The sequence below is a fragment of the Pleuronectes platessa genome, chromosome 3 (assembly GCF_947347685.1).
Source record: "Pleuronectes platessa chromosome 3, fPlePla1.1, whole genome shotgun sequence".
In the NCBI taxonomy this organism is placed as follows: domain Eukaryota; kingdom Metazoa; phylum Chordata; class Actinopteri; order Pleuronectiformes; family Pleuronectidae; genus Pleuronectes; species Pleuronectes platessa.
The window spans coordinates 11,537,063-11,556,172 of NC_070628.1; the positions used below are offsets into that span (position 1 = coordinate 11,537,063).

A 19,110-nucleotide genomic window follows, 5' to 3' on the forward strand; every position below is an offset into this window, starting at 1 on the left:
TAGCTATTTCAATTATTTTATTTGAATACGTTTTATCAGTCAAAAATAATTTGGGTTTTACTTTCTATTGCGATGACTAATCTAACTAGAATGGCACTGAGAGGGCACATACCTCCTCGGCCCAACAGTCCCCTAATTAAAACACAATTAAATTCACTAGATAGAGAGTCTTTATTGGATCTGCACTAAATTACAAACACATATGTCAATCCCCTATCAAAAGGAAAGCAAATATATTGTACAGTTTAATCATTTTATGAGCTGGTCTTCAATCGGACACAAGATTGTTTACAGTAACCAGAGCTACAACATCTTTAGGTTTTGAAAACCTTGAGGCATCATATCTATCTTGAAAATAAAATGAGCCTGTTAAGGGACCATATTTCACAAGTCTTCTTTATATTAAATAATAGCGAGTACTTAGAGTGCTCATTATGATGATAATCAGAAATGACTGAAATTGGCAAAGTTGGACTTGTTCCTATACAACAAACAGGATATAGTGTGACTCCATGAGTTTTCCATATTCTTTTCCATTATGAAACAATGTCCATGAGACAGGTTGTGAGCTCAGATGATCTTTGGCCTCTGAGGCAGACACAGATTATAATACGCTGTCTGATCCCAAAAGTCTGGTCCTTTCCATCCACACCAGCCCTGAGGGAGATACAATACACAACAAGGTCAACACTGTTCATGAAAAGTTTTTTTTTTTTTTTTTCACACCGAGCAAAATACAGCCACTGTGAACAGTTACCTTGTCTGTGATAACCTGCAGGTCTTCTGCTCCCGTGTAATGTGGATCTAAGATGAGATAGCGGATCTGCCCGGAGGTCTCGCTCCAGGTCACACCCAGAATAGTGTGAGCTAAAACTCCCCCACCTGCAACACAGCTACTGTTAACAAACCTCTAAATCTGACTGGGAATTAAAGATCTACTGACTTTGTTAGACACAACTAAAAATTATTCTTACAACATAATATATGCTTTTGAAAATGCAGAACCCCCCTTTCACTAAGTCCGGAATATAGTATTTGCATTTAAGGGGAAATGTGTTGTTTTTATGAGCGGTTAATTCAAATCTATTAATAATTACAGTATACATTACCCAAAGAATTACATTGATCAAATAAGCATCACTGTTTCTCATACTATCGTTGAGGCTATGAGGATAATTCACCCTGTGTTGACAGATGCGATACTAAATGTGCCTTGTGGTGATTAGACAGATTTAGATGCTGTCTAGACTCTGGAATAAATAACCTGTCAATCAATTTAGGTCCCACAGAAGGGTCCAGTCCTGTATTTGGAATTTTCAAGGTGATCCAATATATCATATCATTGTTAATTACATTGTTGCTGTAAATTGTAGGTATGATGATATTATAATCTTACAAAAGATATATATCCAAATGTATTATTTACATATAGTAAACAATACGGTTATAACTATGTGTTGTTGAGTAGGTTGATTTAAACACAAAATGCTTATGATAATAATAATCTGTCATTCAGCTCACCGATCATGATAGGAGTTCCCTCTGTAAGGAAGTGGTTGGCCAGTTCTCTGCCTTTAGATCCCAAGTCAGACCCCTGACTGAAAAGTACACAGATTAGCTTTCAGATAAGAAAAAAATAAAACATCCATTAGAAATGTATCATACACAAGGCGCTGATATGTAACCACACCTCACAAACATGATCTTGGAGGTGACCCCGAGCAGCTGGTTCAGAACCAACTGAACCTCTATGGATCCGATCCACTGACGTGATCCCACAAAGGACGACTGCTTGTCTCCAACATCCGCCAAAGCCTGTGAAACAGAGACCAGCAGATATGCAAATTAAAAACAAATAGAAGTAAAACAGGTATATTTCCTATTGTGTTGTGGTCAAGTTCACAGATATACCTGTTGGATCTCCTTGTGAGTGGGCACGGGCCGCTCTACGAAGCCTTGCTGCTGGAACCAGGAGCAGATGGTCTGCAGGGAGCGATAAGCGCAGCCCCAGCCATTGTCATCCATGCGGTCCTGCATGTAGTGGTGATAGCTGTAGATCCCCTGGACCAAGTACAACTTCAAAAAAAGAAAAAAAACATTATTATGGTCTTATTAATGCACATTTCTGCAGCAGACAGAGTGTGACATGGTAATTATCCGTACCTTCCCATCATCCACAGTAGGGTGTGTGAGGGCCAGGTGAGGGTTGCGCAGGTAACCGTCTCTGTAGGGCTCGCTGGGAAAGTGGTACACATTGGCTCTTCTAAAATAAGGCCGGTCATCGGGGAGCTCAAACTGTTGATGCAGCTCCTACAGACAGAAATGTCATGCAGAATTCATTTACAAGTACAAGCTGGAGCTAATCCAACGGCTGCCGGATAAATACAAATGTTGGACTTTCTGTATCTCAGTTCTCGTCTGGATCACATTGGAACGACTTAGACTCCACCAGAGTTGAACTCTAATATCAGGAGATCTACAAGTTGCTTGCCAGTGCATTATAGATTTTAAGGAAGCTCAGTCTGAGGCTCTCACCTTACGCTGCGTCTCCAGTTGGCCGTCAGCCACTCCTGCTGGGTAAACCACGGTCACTAGGCCTTTAGGCTTTGGAAGAAGAAAGTGCAGCGGTTCGGGCACCAGCAGCGTCGTCCCTTTCATGTGCCGCAGGGTCACTTTCTCCATCTCACACAGCTGGTGAGTGAGCGCTTCCACAAGGCTCTCGCAGGCACTGCAACGTCACAACCAATATCGTCAACAGTGAGAAACGAGGAGTACTATGTTTGGTGTAGAATATTTGAAAAAGTTTGATCAGTAGTATGAATCCAGATAAAACAAATTAAAATAACATACTCTCTGACCGTGTCGTCGCAGCTCGTACAGACAGCACAGTCCATGGGAAGAGTCGCCGACAGGAAGTGGGACTTCTGGGCTGTTCTGGTGAGGACGGGAGCTGAGAGGGGACCTGGGTTTGTCACCTCCATCATCAGTTGAAGGTTTATGACACTCTGCATGATACAGATACAAATATGGGGGAATATAAAACACTTTAGGATGATGCAGTGTTTTCAAATATCTGAAATGATCCTGCAGCTACGGTGTGGAAAATGAGTTGGCTGATATTTTTTGGTCCATGCGATAAAAACTTGAAAAATATTCTTCAGTGTTCCAGAAATATTTCTGATCTATTGGGACATTATTACTATTTCTGTCTTGGCACTCCCACACCCTGAGCGCTGTTAGAAAAACTTACCGCCGCTGAACTTCTCCGGCTTTTCTTTTTTCCAGATTTCTTGCCAAAGCTCTCCTGCTCGTCTGACCTACAGCGAGTAAAAATAGGAATGACTGTGCTGCTGATGAAGAAAGAGACAAAACTACAGACTCGTCCACAAGATCAACAAAAGCTGTTACTGACTCACTGTATCCACTGATGTACGTCTTCAAACAGCATGTCTGGCGTTATGTCCTCAGGTGTGACATGTATGTCTTTGTTTGGCCAGATAACAACGGGGCTGTCGCAGACCGCGAGGGCACAGGATTCAGATTGCACCTGAGAGCGAAGGGTCTCGAATGTTTCTGAGATGGCCTTGTGCATCCGAGACACTGACACAGGGACAGGGAGAGAGACAGTGTTAATCACTTGAACATTTCAACACAGGATGAGGTGATAAGGACGAGGTCTGAAGTTACTATACATAAACATTGCGTTGGTTTTTCATGGTTTATTAGAGACCGCCTCACTTAATTCAGGGTAAATCTTGAGCTGATTTCAGACATTTGTTTTAAACATATGAATAAATCAGCAGGAGATTATCTAGGTCAGAAATTTTTGCAACAACAGGAAGAATTTCCGGAATATTCAGTCGAGGGATGGCGCCTGGTGTAGAGGATGCAGGGTGCATTACATGACGCCAGGAAAATCATGTGTTTGTTGTTTGTTTACAGAAGATCCCCACCAACAACGGCCCTCGAGGCAAATGCTCTTGAATCTCGTTGTCTTTCCAAGTTGACATATTCCCCAGTTAAAGGTTCAGTATGTAACATTTAGGTGAAAGGGATCTACTGGCAACAATTAAATACAAATTATCCTACTTATATTTTCACTGGTGTGTTTCATCTAAACTGTACGAATTGTTGTTTTATTTTCCTGTGTTTTTTTTACAGTAGCCCAAACTGGACAAACCAAACACCTTTTGAGTTTTTATGACAACTAAAGGCTACCACAGGTTGTCTTTCATGTTTGGAAGGGGATGGTGAGGTGAGGGGTAGTCAGCTGCAACATGCAACTTCACCACTAGATGTCACTAAATTCTACACACTGAAACTTTAAAACTTCAGGACAAGTTTACTATGATATATAAAAAGATTTTAATCATTTGAATAATCTATGTAAGGACAGCTCAGATTAGGTGATGGCAAACCAGCTCATCAGCCTGAGACATCATCCGCCAAGTGAAAATCGTCATTCCAGCTCCCTGCAAGAATTCCTCACACAGTAACTTTACTTTTACTTTTCTAAGGGATTTGAATACAATATTCACCACTGGTGAACTTCCTCACATGTATATAGGATCAGATAAGGTACAGGAGGGGAGTGAACCCTGAAATAAACAAATACAAGTCGGTACCATCTGTGGTGTCCAGGTGACATCTGAGCTCCAGCTGCCCTCTGAGCCGGAGGATGGTTCCAGTGAGGGAGGGAACAAGCTGAGGAACCAGAGGAGAAGTTAGCAGCCTGACCCAGAACCAGCTATATTATCATTAGAACCAGAGGAACCACAGAAGAGAAGTTAGCAGCCTGACACAGAACCAGCTAAAGACAATCAACTGCATTATCATATTTAGTGTTGAATAGAACCCGAGGAACCACAGAGGAGAAGTTAGCAGCCTGACACAGAAGCAGCTACATTATCATATTCAGTGTTTAATGGGAGCTGATAGACGCGGTGAGCAAACTGGGATCAGTGGAAACAGACTCTAACACTGAACCGTGTTCATCTGAACCCGCTCCCTCATCGGTGTCTCCATGAATCTTCTAAACTCACCATCGTGGAGCTGAGTTCTGTCACTTCAGGATCCGGAGGCGGACATGTCTGATGGAGAAAACCTCTGACGTGTCCGTCACCGCTGCATCCTATTGGTCCACACTGACTCCACCCACTGGTGCTGCATTCAGGGTAGCTGGTTATTTTGGAATATAATAACAGAATGTTTATTTCTCCCTTCTTATTGACGATCAGCACAAAGGGCATTTTCATCACATTTCAAGTCCCAATGATGAAAACAGGACTTTGACAATTTGTTATAATGACTTAAATCAAAGACGAAAAGTAGGAATAGCATCAATATATGGTGTGCTTTGTAGAAAATAAAAAATATTTTCCTCCTAAATTCATATACATTTGAATATTTTGTTGTTGTAGAAATAGACTCAGCTGCTCTCAAACTCTCAACTATAAACTGTACATGAAGACGAATGACATGACTGCGCCCCCAAAGTGAAGCCAAAGCGTCTTGATCGCCCTCTGGTGGCTGGTAGTACGTGTAATTTTCGGTAGTTCATATCATACCGGTGTTGCTTCAACGGCTATTTCACTCAGTAAGTTTGGTTGTTATTAGTGTTTTATGCTACAAAAAATTGACAGAACAACATAGTTGACAGCTAAAACTGATTTGTGGAGATCGAGCTATACCTCCGGATAATGAGAGGATGCTGGAGACACGTTGTCCATCTTTCTACAGTATGCTTTAATGATGAAAAAATAAATAAGAACACTGGGGTTCTTGAGTAGAACAGATCTGTCGTAATGCTTTGAGGAAAACATTATCAAAATATCTACTGTGAGAGCCTGACTATCAGGAACTCTTGTAATTCAGACAGAAAGCGAGAATGAGCAGCCTCATTGGATCCCCCTTACCTTTAAATACATCCATGGTCACATCTGTACAAATAACTGAGGCACTAAGTACAGTAAACACATACTCTGTAGTGGTTAAGATTCCGAAATGAAGGGCTTGTCACACAGAATAAAAGGCTATAGCACATATTTAGATCATCATAAATCTACACTATGTTTTTACATTAACTGAGATATAGATCACTAAGTAGCTGAACTCTGCATCAAGGGCATAACATTGAGACAATTCCTTTTTGGTCATCTATTACTCTTCATTTGTCGTATATAGTTTACTCTCAATTTAGATTTGTTTGAGAAATAATACACAATATAACAGAATCTTTTGGCACTTGACAGTGGGGAATGTTAGATGTACATTGGGGCAGAGTCATACTGCTTCCTGCTAATGAGTGTAACGTAAAAACTCCTGTGGGGGTGCTGTCTGTACATTATCAAGTGTGTTCGGCTTTAGTGAGGCATACTACATCTAATTATGCCAGCATCAGTGCCCAAGTCTCCCATCTTACGCAACACTTGAAAACATGCATCAATATCCTTGTTTATTTTATCTTTTTGTTCAGCTATCTATTTAAAAAATGTATATATTTATATATTTTTGCACAGGGCTGAATAATTCAAAGGGATTAATACATAGAATGAAAAATACAGTAGAAGCTGTTTCTTGGTGCATTTCATATTTGCCCCAGGCTGTTACATTGCAGCCATGCATGCAAGCCGGGCGGGCGGGATGAGGACACAGGGTTAGAGACACTGTACTGTATGTGGTTAGTATGCATGTTAGAGGAGGATGCTTTCTAACCATCGTCGCTTCCAGCAAACATCACCACGAAATACTATTTGAACTCAACAACCTCGAAGGAGAAAGGAAACGATCACCAGAAGCTTCGCTTGAAGTAAAAAAGACAACAGAATGTATTTAGCTGCTTTTGCTCTGCCGAAGAGAAATATCTGTAACTGAAAGGACCTGAGATATCAAAGGCCTATGTCAATTGAATATGTAAAAAAAAACTATTGACAATTCTTATTGATTGTGTCACAGTAAAATAAGGGCAATGTCAGAAAGCAGAGTTGAAATTGATTCTAGTTTTTGCTCAGTGATGTTCTAGTGTAATGTTTCTCGTGGAAAAAGTCACCATGGGTTTGTTAGAATCTGCTAAAAAGAGATGAGATAGTTTGTGCAGTACTGGGCCTGTGGCAACAGCAGTATGGGCATATGCTAGGGGTACCAGAAATTATAGAAGAAAAAAGGAATCCAAATAATTAACTTTCACTTCTTTTACCTCTGGCAAGGAGGTTATTTCCCCCCCCTGTTCATTTTTTTGTTGATATGAATAATTTTATATGAGCAAGATTACACAAGAATAACAGAACTGTTTTCCATGAAATGGGACCAGGGCCAAAAAAGAACACATACAATTTTAGTGCAGATGCGGATAAAGAGGCAGATCAAGGACTCTATTTTTTACACTTTTGTTAACATTCCGAGTTAGGGCTTTTTGCAGCATTTTTGTTATTTTCCCAGGGAATGTTCAATGGAACTTGAGGGGGAAATTCAGACATGTCCGTGAGAGATATTAATGAGATGTGCAACTTGGTTGCAACAAAAGCCCCAATCGAGTGAGTTTAAATTTAGTTTTATATGCATTCCGCTGTCGAAGATATGTACTTTTATGAAAACTAATCTGATACTAACATGTCTAAAATGTGCAAACTCCAATGCTCCTAATTAGACTGGATTCAATTACCTGACCTGAAATAGATTCTGATGTGCACTCCCGGAATTTTGATCTAAACATCCATTAAAGGGCTTCAACTTGAAATCTGCTTGAAAGTAATAAAACTGTGTGTACATTTTAACTGTCTGAGGTCATGGCTGTTAAGTTCCTGTGGACTTAACGTGCTGGGTTTGATTGATTGATATCTATCTCTCTGCGTATCATCAACAGAGTGGATGGTCTTTTGGGGAGTGTGTGCCCGGGTCTGAATAAATGGAAACTCACGTTACAAATACACATTCATCATCTGCACGTTGACAAAGATTATCCTTGGATTCCTTTGGTTGCTTAATAAATAAAGATGACTCACTTGGGCTTTTTCCTTTTACTACAAATTCAATTCATGCTATTTAGATTTTTTTGCGACCATTTGGCTAAATTATACAGATTAATATGTGTGTGATGAATATAAACTCATGATTTAAAGATAATATATGTGTTAAATTAAGGGACGGACTTGGACGGAACTTGATTCTGCGATTTGAGATGATGAAGATGTTGTGTCCTTACTTCCAGCCCCTCCTCTTTCTCAGGATTCAGATTATCAGTATGGACATATTGGACTCAGGCCCAGGGTCTCCAGAGGTCAGGGGGCCCCTAGGCCCTGTGGAGACTGTCTATGAAATGACTGCAAGTATTTCTTTTTTGCAAGCTGCACCGCTCCAAAAGACACAAATATCTGAAAAAGTTGCAAAACCAGTACAAAGAGACAAAAATGGCCATACACAAACACAAAAGATGAAGACAAAAATTATTTTGAAGAAAACTAAATGAAGAAACACAAAAATGGCTACAGAATGGGTTTATGTCAAGTAGTTGATGTCTATCTCCTTCAGTCTGTGGGTCTTATATCAGAGTGGTGGGTCTTTAGGCTCCATCCCCTTATATTCCATCCATGATCAGTCATATCTATTGTCTTGTTCAGTTTCCATAAGTGACTGAAATGATCTTTGAGGACAAAGAGGAAATTGGCCTGTGCCCAGTGACTCCTGCAGTGTAGAACAGATGCTTCAGAGTTTATCGTCTTCACCTTCCGCTCCAGTTGTGTTTTACTCTCCAGCTCAAAAAGAAAACAACGATTAGAATCACAATAGCACAAAGCCAACACTCCAACTGTGAGACTTTTCTCCCCTGGGACTGAATTCACTGTCTCACCTTGGCTCAGATTAGAAAGTCCATGTTGTAAATAATCCAGACAAAGAGGTTTGTTCATGCCGGTGCCGCTGGTGCCGTCTCCTCTGGGTCCTAGTGAGAGGCAACAAAAACAGCTGTCAACGCTGTGGTGACAGATGTGATGCTAAGACCTGACGACGGCCTGCAGATCTCCACACTTCACCTGTAATCGCTTCTCATCAAATTCGAACACACACGCTTCAGAAATAAATGTCTATTTACTGTAAGTCTTTTGAGTAAGAAGTTCACTTTAAACTTAGATGAGAGCCGAGGTTGTCAGGCTCAGTGTTCCTGTCTATGTAGTGGCACCTTGAGGTTGCAGAGTTTCTATTGTTTTATTTTGTATTATTTACAGAGAACATCTTAAAGACAGACACGACTTGGTCACACATGGCGCCACATGACAGGATCCCCCCCTTTATCTCTAACCTATTAACATGTTAATGTTTATAGCAGCTTCCGGGACCGGGTCCAGAGTTTTTCTGCAAGAAATGACTCCAACTCCCGAGTGACAAAACTGTTCATTATTTAAGCCCTGAAATGGATTTATTATGTCAGACAATGAAATCGCTCTTTTTCAGCCCAAACAAGGCCAGTGAGCAGAGCCTCAGACTCATCGTGGCCAATAAAAGCTGTTTTTGACAGAAATGTTACAAATTACCCCTGAACATGTCTGATCAACACCCGAGCATTTCCTCAGCCCTTTTGAAAATAAACAAATCAGAGTCGATTCATGTTGCACCTCAACCTGAACCAAATCATGGTCAGTGTATGTTGTGTGTGGTCTTTGGCATAGACATGTAAGAATAGAAAACATGATGAATATGATGTGTGTTAATGAGCAGAGTAGTAGAGCTGAAATAGTTTGTCAATCAATAGACAGAACATGGATAACTATTTTCTCATTTAAAACAGTAAAGTTTTCTATTGCAACTCTCCTGTTACTCTGTTGGACATTGATATGCAGCCTTTAAAATTGCAAAACTATAGATGTCTTCTTTTTTACATTTGTCCATTATTTTATTTTTATTATTTTATTTTATTCTTCCATGTCAAAACTTGCTGCCAGTGCCTACATTACCCACAACACCACTCAACTTGCTCTTAGCATTAACATTTTCATATTTTTCATATTTTCTCATGTCAATATAGTCTGAAGACATCAAACAGGATTCCACAATTCCTATGACACCAACATTCCACTTACAAAAACAATGAAAGGACGAATCATTCAACACATTTATTTCAAATGAAACTAATTGTTGCCTGTAGCCATGATTATAATTAGAAGAAGTGCTGATAAGGACTGTTAATGTGACTTGGAAGACTGAAACAAAAGGGGCTGAATGTAAAATGGTCATGTGGGGGGGTTGTGGGTTGTTTGAGACGACATTGCGATTTATAATCTTCTAGACCAGATAAATAGATTTTCAGGTGTTTTATAAGGGAAATGCAGAAGTGAAGATATGGGTGATGTAGGTAGGTAGGTGTGTGTGTGTGTGTGTGTCCATGAGAGAGAAAGAGACGGACAACAGAGAAACGAAATAATTAGAATAAACTTTAGAAGCCGAATGTAAACTGAAAACAATAGTATCCTGTCCCATCAATAACACAATAAAGACCACATCCTCATTGTGCACCACAGCAACATCCTGGACATAATAGGAATATGTTTATTCCCTTCTGTGAAACCAGTTTCATATGATGGGACCACAGACTGTACATGGGACCCAGTCCAGCGCATGATCTAAATAATAAAAAGTCAGTTGCATGCGAGGAGTCGCCTGGAAATAATGTCTCTGTGCTGATAGGTTGTTCAGCTACACCAGCCCCACTTGCGCATGGATTGGCCTGGTGCGCTCTTCTCTCCCCCCTCCAGTTTCTCATTGGCTTTTGGTAATGATAGTTCTTGGCCATCATTTGCCCATGCAGTTTTTTTTTTTCCAATGAATATATTGTATGTGGTCTTGTGGCTCTGATGCTGCCGATCATTTGAATCGGCGGAGCACTAGGTAGAGGAGGAGCAGGAGGAGGCGGAGGAGAGCTCTCCTGGATGAGCGCACCAGATGATGGAATTTCTCCCGGAGACCGCAGCTGCTGCTCGACCAGAACAGTCTCCCCCGGAGATAAGATAGAGAAGAGCCGCAGAAGAAGGAGAGGAGTGTGCCGGCGGTGCCAGGCTGCAGCAGGGGGGGAGGAAAGATGTTCTGCGCGAAGCTGAAGGAGCTGAAGATATCCGGAGAGTGTCCGTTCTCCAGCGGCGCCAGGAGGAGCGAGCTGGGAGACTTTGAGGAGCGCGCAGGTGAAGCCGCGGATCTATCGCCTATTTCTAAGGACGTGCACGGGAAAATTGGCGAGGACGTGCCGCGACACAAGCCGAGCAGGGGCAAAGTTAACCTGCACACACTTGGGGAGAGCATCCGAAAGCTGGCATGTCCTGAGGTGAGACAAATATGAATATTCACTGGCCTAAAAAAGAACAAATTAATAAATCACATTAATTGGATTGTGCAATTTGTGTCCTTGCACCATCACCGCCTGTTCCTCCCCTATAATTAAAGATAATCCTGCTTCTCTTAATTATCTGTCATAATTAAAGCTGCATTAATAAAGTGTGGCCAGACAATGACCTTAAACTTGCTGAACACTTTGCCATTCAGTTTCACAGACTGCACGCGGCCCTCCATCGAATGATGAGACTCAACAGGGACTCTGAAAGGTAACATTTCTTGTTCTGAAACATCCACGCCAGATGCACTCCTCCTCCCAGACAGACACAATAACTACTATGCAGCTACTGTAAATTACAGGCCCCTATACCACCATCACCACAGCACGTGCTCCTGTATTACCAGTAATGATGCTGAGATGTTACAGCCTCTTTTGACCCTCTGTTGCACAAGATTTCGCTCTCACTACCAGACAGAGAGTAATGACGACAACAACAACAAGGTGTGAGGCAGACCCAGACTGTTATGGAGACAACGTTACACAATCGTCTGAAAAACATAGTGGAAATAACAAGCTGACATTGGAGTCTTCACGATGAATCTATCAGTATTGTCATATAAGATGTAGATTCAAAATGATTATCAAATAAGCAACTATTTTGATCATTTATAAATGTTTAATCTTTATATTTAAGCTAAAATGGCAAAACATTTGTTGGTTGCAGCTTCTAAAATGAGTCAGTTTGCTGCTGTTATGCTTATATATAACTGATAATTGCTTATTTTTGGTGTTTTGGCCAGACAAAACAAATGGAGCAGAGCTGGGAAATCAACGAGCATTTTTCACGAGTTAATTGAGTTTAGATATTTGGCAGATTAACAGATTGTGAAAACTAGAGGTAGCTGCAGCTCTATTTGGATGTTTTCCCGAATACAGTCCACCGAGCACTGGTTCATGTGTCTAAATCCTTCAAATTCATTGTCTCTCCAGTCCAACGATTTGCTGCACAGGCGATCAGCGTTGCAGTCAAGAACCAGAGCATTTATTTGAGATGATCAACATTTACTCGAGTAAAACAGGTAAAACACGTGATTATCCTTTTTATACTTCTGGGTATTGTGAGCTTTCCTCCCATCTTCACCTGCTTCCCCTTCATGTGGCTTCCTGACAGCAATCCCTCTGGACGCGTTGAAAGTCTCTCTCGGCGTGGAGCTCTTCAACATGTGTTACGAGGAGGACGGACACATTCTGCGGGTGGTGGGGGGAGCTCTCCACGACTTCCTCAACAGCTTCAGCGTCTTGATGAAACAGAGCAGCACGCCGCCCAACCCGGACAGAGAGGATTGTGTAAACGAACCTTCAGTCCTGTGCTTAGACAAGGATCCGGGTCTGCTTACTGTCTATTTCTTCAACCCCCACCCAACCACTCAGCTTTTTTTCCCTGGAGTCATCAAAGCTGCTGCTCGCTTGCTGTATCACACCACGGTGGATGTGTTGATGGACCCCCCCAGTGCCAAAGACAGCATCTTGCAGGCCAGCCCGCAGCCCAGTCTTCTGTACACAGTTGTCGTTAAGGATGCTAAAACTCTGAGCCCCAGTCCGCTGAGGGCTACCTCAGCTGGGACCCTTCCCACCACTCTGTTCTCCACCATTTTCCCCTTCCATCTGATCCTGGACCAGGACTTGGTTCTGGTTCAAGTAGGACATGGCCTCAGGAAGAGACTGAGCAGGAAGGATGGACCGAGGCGATCCACTACCTTCCAAGAACACTTCTGTATCGTCTCCCCGCAGATCAAATGTACCTTTCAGGGCATCCTGACCATGCTGAACACGCAGTTTATCATTCGGATCAAGCATGGAAACACAGATAACACAGGGAAGGTACGTTGATATATCTGTGAGATATCTGTGAAAAGTGACGTCACTGGCTTGTGAGGCAGAAAAGGTCTTCTGGTCAAAGTCTTAATATTAAATCAAGTAAGACAGGATAAAAGAGATCTGGTTATTTATAAGCAGTCTGGCTTATTAGTGGTGTAGATGGCCTGAGGTAGAGATCAACATTATACCCCCAGTGGAGATCAGAAGCAAATGTCAAACCTTTTTACCCATCAAAGGCCCAGCCCTGCTTGTGCTATTTATGTAAGGGGGCACAGCGATTGGTCGCCATGACATGAAAAAAAGCATCAGCGACTCAACATGACAGTGGTGTAATAACTAATGACATCCAGTCAGAGAGGATTCCACACAAGTCATCCAGTGGTAATTTAATCTTAACCTTTAGTGAGTCCATTTACAACAGGTAAAACTTAAATGCACAAACAGTCCTCTTCAATTCAATCCAGCTGCAGCAAATTGCACACACAGAGAAACAGATTTTTTTCATGCATTATTCTCTGGGAAATTTGTGAAAATATAAAGAATACAAAAACAACAAAAAAGCCCTATCGTCCAAAACCCTGGATCCGCCCCCTGATCCAAATCTGTGTCTTGGAAATCCGCCCAGTAGTTTCTCTGCAATCTTTCTTACAATCAAACCAACAAACAAACGGAAAGCGTTCACAACATAACTTCCTTGGTGGAAGTAATCAGGAAGTGGAGGAGGTAGTGTCTCCATTTCTCGGGTTGACGATGTATAACCCTGTAAGCAAGTCTACTTAACACAAATATGACTGACATAGAAACTGAAATGGCCCATTCAACATTAATTACATAAGAATTTGAAAAATACTGCTGTAGCTGTAATTTTTCCTATAGCTCTTGAAGAAGACTAAGTATCTGCTGCTTGGTCAGACTCTACTAGTATAAATCAAACCATTAGATTGATGACAGCGAGTTATTAAACACACATGATCTAGTATTCCTTTTTTCCGGGAAAATTGACTGAAATGTCAAAACATGCCACATCTTGAAAGGTAACGTTGATTTTAAAGAAATGCTGTATTGACTCTGTTAACTGGATCTGCAGCTACATTTAATTTAATTCAATGGCCGATGCCCCACCCCCACTCCTGCTGATAACCAAACAAACTTGGTTGAGTTACTTATTACACTAATCATTAGCATTCGGATTCAAATAATAAGTATTCAAAGTAGCATAAAACCCTAATTCTAATGTCTAGCATATCATTTTACCCATCTTGGTCGAAGTACTAGCATGATAAGATTTCCAAATTAGCCCAAAAACTCAAAGTCAAGGCTTCACCAACAGCTTTGAATGTGTCTCCCAAATTTAATGGCAATCCATCCAACAGTTGCTGAGATGTATCGCTCAGAGCCACAAATATTAACCTCATGGTGGCGCCAGATAAAAAGTCTGCATGTCAAAAAAGTTGCTAGAATTCATCCTCTGGGGACCATGAATGTCTGCACCACACATCACAGCAATACATCCAATAGTTGCAGAGATATTTCAGTCTGGAGGAAAGTATTGGACTTGACCAGCTGTTCTTGCAATAGAGCCGCGCTGCTGCTGTGACTAATGTAAATGTTGACTCTGACGGGACTTTTCCCTGGAACATAAATAAGCTTTTGGTTGTGTTTAGTGTCGTGGGTGACAGACAGCTGCAAACAGCTGCCGCTTCACCAATAACATCCAAATGGAACGTTTGCTTTACTTTTCTCTGTTTACATGTCTCGGTCTCGAGGGAGTTTATGTATCTATGTTGCTTATTTTTTTAATGAAAAGATGCCACAGAGAGAAATAACATTATTTTGATTCAGTTGTGGGAAGTTTGTTCTTAAAGAGAACAGTAGAGGAGCAGGGGGGGGGGGGGGGGCTTTATTCTGAAGTAATCGTAATCACTCTTCTTTCAACTAAAAAAGTTGTTGAGTTGTGAGGACAGTTAGACCAGAAAAAGCACCTTACTCATCATATGATTTTTCCTGTCAGCTCATGGATCTTAAAGGTCAGATGATCTTCGTGTCAGAGTCCAATGCCATCTTGTTCCTGGGCTCCCCGTGTGTGGACAAGCTGGAGGAGCTGACCGGCCGCGGCCTCTACCTGTCAGACATCCCCATCCATAACGCGTTGCGTGACGTAGTCCTGGTTGGTGAGCAGGCCAAAGCCCAGGACGGTTTGAAAAAGCGTCTGGGGAAGGCGAAGGCAGCCTTGGAGCATGCTCACCAAGCCCTGGAGGAGGAGAAGAAGAAGACAGTGGACCTCCTCTTCTCCATTTTCCCCGGCACAGTGGCGCAGCAGCTGTGGCAGGGGCAAACGGTCCAGGCCAAGAAGTTCGACAGGGTCACAATGCTCTTCTCCGACATTGTGGGCTTCACAGCCGTCTGCTCGCGCTGTACCCCGATGCAAGTGATCACCATGCTCAATGAGCTGTACACCAGGTTTGACCACCATTGTGGAGAGCTTGATGTTTATAAGGTAGGTTAATGGGCCGTGAGTGCATAACCGTAATGTTAAATTGTGAACGTTCTTACGTAATTGTAGCTTTCGTAAAGAGCATTTGGGGTTGTACATACAATATTTATTACCACTAGATGGCGCACTTCCACCAGCATCTTGAACCAAAACAAATATCCCCCCCCCCCCCCCCCCCCCAGCGTGACTTCTGCGTTTTAGTGTAAAAGCGACTTTATGCTACTGCTGTAACCTTGTTTAGAAAGGTGCTATACAAATAAAGTTATAATTTTGTCATATTATTATTTGGCTGCCCCACTCTCGAGTTAGCATGGCTAGCATTTTTAACTGAGCCGTGGTGGGCTGTGCTGCATTAAACCCATAACATGCATAAAAATAAGGTGTAGCACTGATGTTAGTGGTTTGACAGATCTGTGGTGGGCAGGCGTCAAGTGTATGTACGGTGTTTGTGCTCTGAAAGACATCAAAATACAGAAAAGGGTCAAACATTATCACGACTGGAGTTTGAGCCTCACATACATTTATATAACCTTTAAACCACAGTGAGATTGATTAAAAAGATACAGCTTATTTTGTTTTTTAACTAAAAATATAAAATTAGGATGTTTGGTACTAGGAAAGGCTACATCAAAAAAAAATTGGTGCAAATTCCACAGAACTGACATTTTTTAAGTATTGCTTTAGAAATTTAAACAGGTTGAAAGGGCCGTAACTCAGCCACCGACCTTAGTGTCTGCCAGAGGCCGTTAATCTACAGGGAGGTTGTATAATATAATCAACGTGTCACAGAGCCATAACAGACAGAGCAACATGTTTGACAAATATCTCGTAAAACACTAGGAAGTCAGATGTTCCTTCAGGTCCCTGTTTCCACTCCACATGCACGAGCCTAAAAATAGTTTTCCTTGTCTCATAGCCGTCTTGGCCACACCGCTCCAGACTGCTCTGCGGTCCAGATTTACACGTAAAAACGCGAAGAAGAGGAAGACAAAACGTTTCTGGACATTTTAATATGACCCAGGATCAAGTGCTATTAGAATTTAAGTGTTATTATTCCTAGTTTCTTGCCCCCTGTCTTGCACAGCAAGATGAACAGCGAGTGAGATTCTTAATCAAAGACATTTTGATGAATATCCACTTCACATTCATTATTCTGTTCAAGGTTCATTGCCTTTATTGCACAGTTCATTTTAAATACAGTTTTAACTCCCTGGATAAACAAAGCTAATACTTCAGATCCACGATAAGAAGCATTGGACTGTGGGTGGAGGGGGGGGGAGCACAAACAGCATCTTTATTCTGCCTCAGCGGCCGGGTTAAAAGTAATTTGAATGATCCTCCACTGTGTTCAGGTGGAAACCATTGGTGATGCGTATTGTGTCGCCGGGGGCTTACACAAGGAGAGTGAGCTGCACGCCGTCCAAATTGCACTCATGGCCTTAAAGATGATGGAGCTCTCCGATGAAGTCAGGACGCCAACTGGAGATCCAATACAGGTGAGAGTCAAGTACTGCAGGCTGTGATTCTCCTCATCCAACCATTTGAAAGAGAAAAAAAATGCTTTCTATGAATATGTACGAGATTGAATGAAAGTTAATTTAAAATACATTCTTAGACCTTTGTTTAATAAGTTATAGTTATGCTTTCATTTAATGGTGTTGACTTATTTCTTTACATTGATTAATTTCCAACCCCGGCAGATGTAATAATACAAATACTTGGATTAATCAAGAAACCGAAAAGCGACATGATGCTTTAATGTGTTTAATATACAAATGATTTGAGTTTTTGTCTTTCTTCGAAGGCAGGATTGTGTGTCGCACACTGCCTGCAGCCGTGTGCACATTTAATCATTTTGCCTAATACAAACAAAATGGGAACCCACTCATAAAAGCCCTGGTACCAGTGGTCAAAAGCTCCACAGGATACCTTTAAAGAGCAGTAAATAATGTATTAGTCCAGGACTATTTTCAACTGCAGATTTGGAGAGCTGGTGAGAATATGTAGAGCAGCAGGGCTGAGTGTATGCCTTCATGTTGGGGTCAAGATTTCTTGCTGATTAATTTTGACTTTACATGCGATTTGTTGATCATACAAGAAATAAGGAATCATAATTTAAAAGCATCTCTTTTATTACTTGAAGCAGAGAAATTGATCTGCAGATGCAAAGCAGGGTTACTTGAGAGCTACACTGGTTTAGATCATCTCATTAATATCTGTTGATTAATAAAAGACGAGCAGAATGTGTTGAATGACTCTTTTTTTTTTCTAGATGCGTATTGGCCTTCACACTGGCTCAGTTCTGGCTGGTGTAGTCGGGGTGATGATGCCGCGCTACTGCCTTTTTGGGAACAACGTTACTTTGGCCAACAAGTTTGAATCGGGCAGCCAACCCAGAAAAATCAACATCAGCCCTACAACCCACAGGTGAAGTTGCAAATTATCAGATTTCCATTGCCCAATCTTTGTTGGTGGTACCTGTTCCCACAGGCTATTGATGCAGAGAGTTAAAAAACTGCGTTTGTTAATAATTGTTTGTAGATTCATGTTTTCCCTGTGTGCTGTTTGTCCCAGTTTGCTGGAGCATCGGCCAGAGTTCGTCTTTGTTCCCAGGAGCAGGCAGGAGCTTCCGGCCGACTTCCCAGAAGACATCCCTGGTGTTTGTTACTTTTTGGAGGCGTCCTTCGAAACGGACTCAGAAGTGAAGTCAAGCTGCTGCACGGCCCAGAAATGTTAGATATCAAGAAATATAAGCGTGTTCAGTGAACACGGTGTAAACCCCTGTTGTCTTTGGTTGTTTGGATATTGATGATATTGTCCGTCAGTCAAACTCTCGCAGCCGCTTGATAACAGAGTTGTCAGTTTGCTGTTAGACATGAGTCTCGTCTCTGTACAATTATCTGTTTGTATTGTTATAGTGGAAAGAAACACTCGCTTCCTGCATTTTTCTTCCAGAATGAGTCATCTCTCCAAAGTGTTCTCCGAGCTCCCAGCACAGACTGTCAATAAAAGATTTTCTGAAAATTTTCTGACAAAAAAAAAATACAGCATTGAAGAGGTATAAAATGTAGACAGTAAAAGGTGTTAGCTGTCTTTTATTTGCAGATTTGTAAAGAAATGTATACAGGTCATATTGCATAATGTAGATATTATTCAGAAATACATTCTGGATGTTGATTCTCAACGTGATGCAGTTTAACGGAGTCGTTCTTTTTGTCGAGGTTGTTGTCTGTAAGTATCTGACTGGTCCATTCACGTCTGTCAAGATAGATATAATGGTTTCCTGTGCATCAGTGGGAAAGATTTCATGACAAAGGATATGGAAACGCTGAAGCAAAATTTACCGTTATTCAACGAGTTATGATCAAATAAAGTCATGTGGATTAGATTCAGGTGCCTTATGGGAACTGAATGGGCAGGATCA

At 41.5% G+C, this 19,110-nt stretch overlaps 2 protein-coding genes across 2 annotated transcripts; one reads left to right on the plus strand and one right to left on the minus strand.

Annotated features, from left to right (window-relative positions):
* ufsp2 (ufm1-specific peptidase 2) lies at positions 1 to 5,144 on the minus strand. The gene is made up of 12 exons (XM_053418338.1): positions 5,043 to 5,144; positions 4,626 to 4,704; positions 3,417 to 3,600; positions 3,251 to 3,317; positions 2,851 to 3,005; positions 2,536 to 2,728; positions 2,164 to 2,310; positions 1,912 to 2,076; positions 1,691 to 1,815; positions 1,522 to 1,598; positions 758 to 882; positions 1 to 657 (listed from the first exon to the last, which is right to left on the minus strand). The coding sequence occupies exons 1-12, from the start codon at positions 5,043 to 5,045 to the stop codon at positions 571 to 573; spliced, it is 1,407 nt and encodes a 468-aa protein (XP_053274313.1). The 5' UTR covers positions 5,046 to 5,144; the 3' UTR covers positions 1 to 570.
* A 5,736-nt stretch (positions 5,145 to 10,880) lies between these two features.
* gucy1a1 (guanylate cyclase 1 soluble subunit alpha 1) lies at positions 10,881 to 19,107 on the plus strand. The gene is made up of 8 exons (XM_053419202.1): positions 10,881 to 11,305; positions 11,524 to 11,582; positions 12,305 to 12,393; positions 12,486 to 13,195; positions 15,204 to 15,689; positions 17,039 to 17,182; positions 17,959 to 18,113; positions 18,261 to 19,107. The coding sequence occupies exons 1-8, from the start codon at positions 11,066 to 11,068 to the stop codon at positions 18,421 to 18,423; spliced, it is 2,046 nt and encodes a 681-aa protein (XP_053275177.1). The 5' UTR covers positions 10,881 to 11,065; the 3' UTR covers positions 18,424 to 19,107.
* Positions 19,108 to 19,110: the final 3 nt, after the last annotated feature.